Source organism: Microcebus murinus, chromosome 4, assembly GCF_040939455.1.
Source record: "Microcebus murinus isolate Inina chromosome 4, M.murinus_Inina_mat1.0, whole genome shotgun sequence".
In the NCBI taxonomy this organism is placed as follows: Eukaryota; Metazoa; Chordata; class Mammalia; order Primates; family Cheirogaleidae; genus Microcebus; species Microcebus murinus.
In genome coordinates, this window is record NC_134107.1 from 14,368,195 (window position 1) to 14,377,300 (window position 9,106).

Below are 9,106 nucleotides of genomic sequence, written 5' to 3' on the forward strand. Positions count from 1 at the left end.
GCTGCTGCAGGCTGGGGCCTGGCACCCGGCTGCCGCACCTGCGGGAAGGGGGCCTTTCTCTTCCCTCGGGACTTGGCGAGTCAGGGCCTGCACCTGCGTGGAGGCCTCTGCCTGGGGCGCGTCCTGTCCCCATTCTCACTGCAGGCTGCCCTGCTCCAGTCACCTGGGCTGGGGGAGGGAGGCACCTCCTTTGTGATCAGCCCATCCCCCCTCTGGGCCAGCGTCCAGGTGTCCATCTGTCGAGGACTCTCCTCCGTCTCTCTGGGGATGGATCTCTGCCACTCCCTCCCCCGGCCTCCTGCCCACCACAGTCCTCCCCTCTGCCTTAGGCCCCCCAGTGTGGGACACAGAAGGGCCTGGAAGTCCTGCCCTAAACCCCTCCCCATTTTACAGATCAGATAACTGAGGCCTAGTGAGGACCAGCAGCCACTTGCCCCTGCAGCCCACCTGCCCCCACCTCTGCCTCTCCTCTGGCCGTCTCTGCCCACCTGCCCCTCCCCTGGCATCCTGCCTGCCACACTTGATGGGGCACTTTCCCAGACAGCACAGGCCCCTGGACTCCAGACCTGTCCCTAAGCCCCCCACGCCTGCACCCACCGCCCCAGCTCAGCCTCCTTGTCCTGGCTCCCCTGACAGTGGCCGCCATCACACTTCTCTGCGCCAGTGCTCTTTATTCCATCAGGAAAGTGGGGGAGGGGGTGGGAGTAGGGGCAGGAGCTGCTCCTGTCCCGCAGGTCAGGTCCTGTGGGGAAGGAAGCGAAGCCTGAGTGAGGGACTCTGGGGGTGCCGTACCCTCCCTGGCCCTGCGAGGCCCCTGATCTCCCAACCCTACCTGGGCTGGGGGCCCCGGGCAGGGCTTGTTTGGCCCAGGCCCTGGGAGGCAGGGTTGGCCCACCACAGCCACCCCACACAGGGGTCCGCTGTGGGTGGGGGTCCCCAGCCCCTTACCAGGCCTCAGGTTCAGCTGGGTGCCACAAAGCGGCTGCTGTGAGGGGTGTCTCGGTAGAAGGGGTCAACTGAGGTCACGGTTCTGCAGGGAGGGAGGGGGCGAGTATGAGGGAGGGGTGAGGCGAGGCAGAGCCTGGACCTGTCTTCTGCCTGCCTGTCCCGAGAGCGTGGCCAGGGCTCAGCCAGGGCAGCCAAGCCACAAACATTCTCTGCCTGCCAACTCCGGGCCACCGTGGATATAATGTAATTTTTGAGGAATTGAATTAAGCGGAAAGGAGAGTGAGGCAGGACCACAGTCCATTCATCTCTGGATCCGCCCGCCCGCCCCTGCCTCCCACCAGGCCTGGGCACCTAGAGGCAGCGGGGGTCCCTGGAGAGGAAGGAGCGGATAAGCCAGTGCTGGCTGCAGGAACCACCATGAAGCCAGCCAGGGGAAAGGGGCCTCTCCGGCCAACAGACAGACAGACAGACACAGAGGAGGGGAGAGGGACAGGGAGAGGCCTGCAGCAGGGCTGCGTGAGGCTGGGACAGAGGGGAAGGAGGACAGAGATGGGACCGAGCTGGGTGGGGGGTGACACCTTCCCACGTGGGGGTGCAGGCGCCGCAGGGTCTCGGTGGGGTTGGGGGTGGCCTCCATGCGGGTGACCGGCTGGTTGAGGGCATAGCCTCCCGGCGTCTGGGGCTGGATGCCCCCTCGAGTCCAGCCTTCCCGGTCCAGCCCCTTGGGCATGTTCTCAAAGTACCTGGAGTGGAGGAAGGAAGGGTTGTTGGCCAGAAGGCAGCCTCTGCTCCCCTTGCAGCCTCTCCTGCCTTCCCCAGCAGGACCTCGGCCCTCAGATCCCTCCAGCCTCCTGGCCTTGCCCCACATTGTCCTCTCTCCCTGGAGCTCCCTAAGTGCTTGTCCACTTTAGGAACTCTTACTCAACAAGCCTGACCTGCCCTGCCCTGAGCCCCAGGGATGCTGCCCCAGGCACCTGGGCTTGCAGTGACCCCTCGCTCCCAGCCCGCCTGCACCTTGGGTGGGACCCTGTCTCATCTATTTCTCTCTAGGCATTCAACTTCCATTTCACCAATGTGTGAGGGCCAGCTTCAGAGGGTGCAAAGATAAGTAAGTTGTGGGCCCTGTCCTTGCGTTTATGAAGAGGGGGGTGCAGCTAGATCAGCACAGAAGTCAGGGGTCTCTGTGCACACCTGCAAGGACTGTCCACTGCAAGGACTGTCCCTACTGCAAGGACTGTCCCTACTGCAAGGACTATCTAATGCAAGGACTGTCCACTGCAAGGACTGTCCCTACTGCAAGGACTGTCTACTGCAAAGACTGTCCCTACTGCAAGGACTGTCCCTACTGCAAGGACCTGCAAGAGTGCCTGACATCCAGCATGACGCTGGACACGCTGCCACCTGGAGCGGGGGTGGAAGTGGGGAGCCTGAGTAAACAGGGAGGTGGTGGAGACACCTTTGAGGACCAGGAGTTGGAGGGGGAGCAGTGTGGACACAGGTGACAGATGCTGCAAGGGGAACTTGGGCTTCCCAGCTCAGGGGAGTCTGTCCTAAGAATTACACTTCCTTTACCTCTCCAGTAATGCCCTCCCCACCCGGTGCTGGCCCTGGGTGGCCCGTGGCTCTGGGGGCCACCTCCTCCTGGAAGCCCTTCCTGGTGCCCAGATACTCACGCCTCACCCTGGGCCCACACACACAGGCCTTACTGTCTGAGGGACACTAAGCCGCCTGCCTCAGCCTGGATCTAATGTCTTAGCAGGTGTTGTTGTTGCTCCAACCCCCCCCCCCCGGCACTCCCCTTGTCCTTCCCACGCCATGAGCCTGGCCACCAATGTCCTTCGCTGCATCTCTGTGGGAAAGCTACCCTGGGGTTGCTGGAACCTGCTTTACCTGAGCAAGGAGGGACCTGGGATTTACTGTCACCTTGGGGATGGCATCTTACCAGTGCTGGCGGCCGTGGGATGTAAGTACCCCAGCCCTGTCTCCCTGTGGCTGGGGCAGTTCTGAGTTATGCATTTTACATGGTTTTCTAGCCTCCCTTCGGGACAGCTGGTGTGAAACACACTCGTCACCGCTGCCTGCCCTCCCCCACCCACTCCCCACTCGCCACACGCCCAATAAAGTGCCTGGCCTCGAGTCCCTGGCTTGGGGCCTGCTTCTGGGGGACCCCACACTTATTCTCCCCAGGGCTGTAGGCTCATTCCTTGACCCAGCCTCAGTCTATCTGTCTGTCAAATGGGTTTCAGTTTTGGCCGAGAAGGGGCCTCACCCTTGGTTGTAGGTGGTCAGGTAGCGATGATCCCTGTCGGGGTCGTGGGGGTTCCAGACATAGCTGGGGTTGTTGATGCTGAAGCCCGTGGGCTCCTGCAGAGAGGGGCAGACAGGGCAGTTGTCAGGTCAGGAGCAGTGGGGTGTTGGGGGTGCAGGCTGGGGGTGCCGGGGGCTCACCTTCTTCCCCACGGTCTCACGGCCGAGCAGGGCAACGTTTGTCTGTTGCACCCGCTGGGGTGGCTGGAACTGCCAGTGGTTCATGCTGCCGGGCTCTGGGCCAGGAGTGGGCACCTGCAGGGGACAGGGCCGCAAGAAGGGAGGCTGTGGTGGCCAGCTGGGGCAGAGGCGTGGGGAGGCAGAGGCAGCCCCAGCCCCGGGGACCTGCCTTTCCCTTTGCGATCAAGTCCAAGTCGCTGTTTCAGACGCAGCCTCCCTCTCCAGCCCCCAGGCCTCACCCCTCCACCTGGTGCCCAACCTCCACATCTCCAAGTACCCTAATTCTTCCCAGTCGTCAAGGCCTCGCCCAAATGCCAAGGTCACTCACTCTGGGGTTCAGGGCTCTCTCATTCACTCTGCTGAAGCCCGTCTCGCGCTCGGAGCCCCGGGGCAGCACGGGCAGGAACTCGTCTCCCTGGGGGATCAAAGCAGCCTCTGGCACCACACGTGGCTGCCTCCCCGCGCCCACGCGTCCAGAGCCCTGTCCTAGCTGCCGTCCGCCCCCACCCTCGGCAGCGCCCAGCGTCCCCAGCTCAGCTTACATGCGGATGCGCCATGGGGACGAAGTCCGACTTGGTGACACTCCGGCCTGGGAGGAGGGTCTGGGAAGAGGCCCACAGGGGTCAGCCCAGCAGGGACAGCTCAGCTCTCCTCAGTGGAGCTGACTGTCCCCACCCACTTTGCTCCCGGGCCCTACTGCACTGAGCGCGGAGGAGAGTGTAGCAAAGATGGGCAGAATTGGGGAAACTGAGGCAAGGGACGAGTTTGGGGAGAAGGAAGAGGAACACCCTGAGCAGGAACCAGCAGGCCCAGATTCTTGTCTGAACTCTGAGTGACCCTGGCTGTGCCCTTCCATCTCTTTGGACCTCAGTCTTCTCATCTATAAAATGGGGGTGCTGGATCAAAGAAGTGGTTTTCATCCAGGCTCTTTTACTGTGTGTTTGAACAAAGGGCTCTGCAGCTCACACTCTTAAAAAAGCTAGAAAAGCTAGAAACCAGGAGACTGGAGGGCCTCGAGCACCGTAAAGCTCTAGCTGGGCCCCAGTGGACTTACCGGGTCCCCAGGGAGGACCTTGGAGGGTGGCTGGAAGACAATGGGGTTCTTGGTGGACTCTTCCGTGAAGCCAGTGTTCTCCTTGGCACCGATTGATTTCTTCTGCAAGAGATCTACAAAAGACAGCTCCCTGGCCCACCCATGTGGCTTCCCAGGCTCGACGTCCCAGCAGGTGGGTAGGGAGCTGCCTCCAGGGACCTGCCATGATGATCGAGGGCACCAGGGCCAGGACTCCAGAGTTCGGGCCAGAGAACCAGGGACAGAGCGGGAAGGGCGAGAGCCGGCAGGCCAGGAGCCACCATGGCAGGCCGGGCAGCTGTTGGGCACAAGCCACATTGCCTTTGGGGGTTGGCAGGCTTAAGGCACTGACGTCAGCCTGGGAGACACTGTCCCCACAAGCCAATGTACGGCTTGTTTTTTCCACTGGTGCCTTCCTGGTCTTGTGCCACCCCCAGGCCCCCGGGGGTCTCCCCTTTGGGTAGGAAGTGGGGAGGCGGGTCGGGAGGGAGGCGTGGGTTCAGACGTGGGCTACCTGGCTGGTTTGAAGGCTCCCTGAGATACTTGGAGTTGTACTCAGAACTCATGAAGCGCGGGCCCTGGAACACAGAGGGTGGGGCAATGGGACCCCGGTGGCCCAGCGCCGGGCAGGCACTGATGTGGCAGCCCCTGGGTGGCATATTCTGAGAAGGGAGGGCCCACAGCACCCCAGACGTGAATCTCTCTCCAGTGGGCCGTCACAGGACAGAAACGCTGCCAGGAGAGCACAGCTCCGCTGGGACAACGCATGCTAGGTCACACGCCGCAGGGGACGCTTAGGAGTGAGCAAGGGCCCAGAGGGACCCAGGCCAGAAGGGACGGTAAACAGGAGACAGGTGATGGGGGAAGGTGACACCCTCCTCACACGGGCCTGGGCGCAGCGTCTGGGCAGAGGAGAGAAGTCGCAGAGGCGTTAGACCCTGCGAAGCCCGAGGCGCTGTGATGCTGTTTGGGACACAGCCCACATCATCACATCCTTTGCTCTCCCCGGTCTGCTTGGTGCCGAGCCCAGAGTCGGCTTCTGGGGTGAGTCTCGAAGCCTGTGTCGAGGACGGGGGGAGGCGGGTGTGGCCCCTCTGCCCCCCGCAGCCCTTAGCTGGGCGCCACTCACGTAGCGCCAGTTCTCCCACTCCAGCGAGCCCTTGCCCTGCGGCTGGTGGAGCAGCGGCACGTCTTTGGGCTCCAGCCCCGTGATGGCCTGGGGCCCGTGCTCCTGGGTGTCGAAATGGACCTTCCTGACCTGGGAGGAGGGGGTGCCAATTACCCTATTCTGTCCTGACCTCTACGGGGTACAGTGTCTGCAGAACAGCCAGAGTAGTCCCTTTACAGCCAGGACGGTCACGCCCTGCTCTGCGCAGAGCCCCGCAGCCTTCCCACCGCACCCACGGGAGCCCCACGTCCTGACTGCAACCCCAGGACCTGGGCCCCGCGCTCTGCTCCCGCCACCTGCTGCCCCTCCCATCAGACACTCCTGCCTCAGGGCCTTTGCACTTGCTGTTGGCACTGCCGGTTCCACTCTCCCCTCAGGGAGCTGCACCTGGAGGACACTAGCCTCCCTCGGGTCTCTGTCCAGGAAGCTCTTTCTCCACCCTCCCGTGCCTACTTGCGACCCCTTCACTTCGACTTCACTCCCTCCTTCTCCCCAGTCCTATCTCCCCCGGCTCACGTCACCGTGGATATAAAAGAGCTATTCGGAGCACAGACAGTGAATGAGGGAACGCGTAGCCCTTCTGGTGGCGCAGTGATGAGAACCATGGCAAGAGTGACGATAGAAATGGAGAAGGAGGGGTGATGGTGACCATGGTGGGAGACAGTGGGGTGAGGACGGAGGGATGGAGGGGAAGTGGGAGGGGGAAAGGTGAGTGAGCCCCACTCCACATCATAGCTCCTCATGCCCTGTCATCTCTGCTATGACCAGCCGTTGGCAGTGCGGTCCCAGCCTGCTGGAGGGACTCCCCCCACAACCCCCAAGCCCTCCTCCAGCCCAGCCTAGGGCGCCCCCGTCCTGGCCCCGGCCCAGCACCAACCTCCTTGGTGGGAACGCCAGCACCAGGCTTCTCCCGCCCGAAGCTAGAGCTGGTCTGGTGCATGTTCCAGGGGAGTGGGTACTTGCCATCTGGCACCTCCAGAGGACGGTAACTTTGACTGTTCACTGTCTGATAATTGTCCCGGATTTGTTCCCTGAGGGCGGGCAGGAGCAGACGCTAGGACCACAGGGCCACCTGCCTTTGTCTGGGGGCCGCGCTGCTTATGCCCAGGGGCTTCCCACCTCCCACAGGGGCCTGCCAGCCTCTGGGCCCAAGCTGGGAGCCAGGCCCCGCGTCCCCCAGGACCCCAGGCCTGGGCTGGGCAAGGCTCAGCGTCCCCATCCATGCAGCCCGGACTCGTTCTGATGAGCGCCGATGTCCCTGAGGGCTGAGGCCCAGCAGGGCCAGGCTGAGGGGTCACACAGGCCGTACCCCATGGCAGGGTTGTCCAAGGTGTCCAGACTGGCTTGGTAGGAGACCACGGGCCGGTAATTCGATTTGTACCCTGTGCCCACGTGACTGCCCACTTGGGGCTTGAAATCCTCCCGGCCTGCCAAGGGGAAAGAGGGAGACAGGACGGCGGGTCAGCAGCTTCGGTCAGGGCAGGAGAGAGCGGGGCTTCCCGGGCAGGGCCAGCCTCCCGCTGGGGGGCCTGGGGTCTCTGTGACAGGGGAGGGCTCAGAGCCACGGGCAGGAGCTAAGCAAGCCTGGCCCATCAGGACTATAACAACAGGTAATGGAGTCAACGGGGGGGGGGGGGGGGGGGGCAGGGTCGGCGTGGCTGAATCACAGGGACAGGATGGGGGAAGGGACAGAGCGATTCCGAGTGATGGGGTCACTCTGTGGTGTGACCCACCGGAGGGGCTGCTCCCCACAGAGAGGGCCCTCCCTTCGTGTCCTGGGGGTGGCTCCTGCACAAAGGTGCCCTCACCGTAGGCTGTGCAGTAGCTGGTGGCGTAGAACTTCAGGGGGTCCGTGCAGCCCCCCGAACTCATCTTCACGTAAGGAGAGACGACCCCCAGGGGCAGTTTCCCCATCATGATGCTGGGGCAGGGCCCGGGGCCTGTCAGTCCCAAGCCCAGGAGCAGAGATGTGGTGGTCACACCCCACCGAGGCCGGCCCTCCTCCCAGGCCTCGGTCCCCCTGCTGACCCCACACCGGAGCCCAGGAAAGACGGGTCTCCAGCACTTCCCTCACAGCTGCTTGTGTCTCGGTTCTCCTCCCTGCCCTTCTCAGGACCCTTCACATCCCTCTTCACAGCTGGAAAGGGAGGCTCCAAGTGACAAAGGATTTGCTCACGATAGGTGGAAGGGCTCAGACCTAGGGTACCTGACTCCTCGGGCCCTGATCTGGACCACGACACACCCTCCTCTCAGGGTCACCTGACAACATCCTGCCCAGGGGATTCCTGGCCACCCCAGGAAGTCAGGCGTGGGCGCCTGGTCCCAGCCCCGGGCTGGCTGTCTCTCTCCCTCAGCTCCCTCAGCCTTGCCCGCCTCCCGCTGGAAGTTGGCTCTGCTCTGGGGACCCAACCGCAGCCGGCCCCACCCTCACCTGCCCTCCGCAGTGGCTCTGAGGTCGGGGAGAGTCTGCAGGAGGCAGGAGCTTCTCCGGAGAAGCAGCCAGGCCCTCCTGGACTGGCCCCGGCCAGGAGAAACAGTGCGTTGCCTAGCAACAGCCGCCTAGCAACAGCGTCCTCATGCTTCTGAGCCCTTCTAGGGCCAGTGCCCCCAGGGGTGCTGACCTGGCCAGGAGGGAGGGCCGGGAGCTGCCCAGACAAGGTCTGGTCTCCACAGCTCTGGCCCGTCCCAGCCTCCGCCACCAGCAGGGAAGAGTGGCTGTCTGAGTGACATGAAATAAAAGATAATCCCAAACACTCACTCCCATTTATTGAGTGCCCACTTCTCTCCAGACACTTTACATCCTTTATCTCCGTCCTCCTCGGAGCAGCTCTTCCGGGTAGCTATTTTTATCCCTATTTTCACTTGGGGAACATGAGGCTTAGACGAGCAAAGTGACTGGACTGGCCGGAGATATCACAATCAGAAAATAGCTGGGTTGAGAGACAGACGTGGGTGGACCAGATCCCACTCTTAAGCCTCTTGGTAAATTAATGTTTACTATGTTCTGCCCAAGCCAAATCTGTGCTAAGCCCTTTACACACATTATCTCGTCTAATCCCGCAAACTACCCTGTGAACTGGGTACTATTATGGGGCCGAGAAGCCACAAGAGGTGAGAGTGTGGTTCAGATCTGCCCTGTCACCTCCTCTTAGCACCCTCGGCTCAGTCTGAGGAAGAGTGTGACTGGCCCCCCCATGGGGCTGCTGTCGGGTTTGGTGAGAGCTTGGATTCGGCGCCTTATAGATAAAGCCTCAGTTTTTAAAAGCCGCTGTCCTTTAGCCTTACTTTGCAGATGGAAAGGTGAGGTCCAAGGACAAGTAGCCCAGTCCCCACAGTGGGTGGAGGCAGAGCTGGGACCCAAATCTTCTGAGCAGACTCCACGGTCCACGCTCCTTCTGTGACAGCCCGAACGCCTCAAGTTGGCTTTCGGG

At 62.4% G+C, this 9,106-nt stretch overlaps 1 protein-coding gene across 2 annotated transcripts; it reads right to left on the reverse strand.

The window, feature by feature from the left end:
* Positions 1-656: 656 nt before the first annotated feature.
* SAXO4 (stabilizer of axonemal microtubules 4) lies at positions 657-8,239 on the reverse strand. Of its 2 annotated transcripts, none has more exons than XM_076001253.1 (14): positions 8,107-8,239; positions 7,484-7,615; positions 6,985-7,102; positions 6,553-6,706; positions 5,637-5,738; positions 5,022-5,085; positions 4,490-4,602; positions 3,978-4,037; positions 3,764-3,850; positions 3,397-3,510; positions 3,218-3,312; positions 1,527-1,691; positions 949-1,030; positions 657-742 (listed from the first exon to the last, which is right to left on the reverse strand). In XM_076001253.1, exons 2-13 carry the CDS (start codon positions 7,590-7,592, stop codon positions 961-963), a joined length of 1,251 nt encoding a protein of 416 aa, XP_075857368.1. In that variant the 5' UTR covers positions 7,593-7,615; positions 8,107-8,239; the 3' UTR covers positions 657-742; positions 949-960. The 2 variants fall into 2 exon arrangements, with proteins under 2 accessions (XP_075857368.1, XP_012633740.1); XM_012778286.3 differs by having other exon boundaries at positions 5,637-5,765; positions 8,107-8,238.
* Positions 8,240-9,106: the final 867 nt, after the last annotated feature.

Coding starts and splice junctions, on each gene's coding strand:
- SAXO4 (XM_012778286.3), bottom strand. CDS start 7,592: ATGATGGGGAAACTGCCCCTGGGGGTCGTCTCTCCTTACGTGAAGATG. Junction 4,603..5,021: donor GGAGCCTTCAAACCAGCCAG/GTAGCCCACGTC, acceptor TGTCTTTTGTAG/ATCTCTTGCAGAAGAAATCA. Junction 3,313..3,396: donor GTGAGACCGTGGGGAAGAAG/GTGAGCCCCCGG, acceptor CCCTCTCTGCAG/GAGCCCACGGGCTTCAGCAT.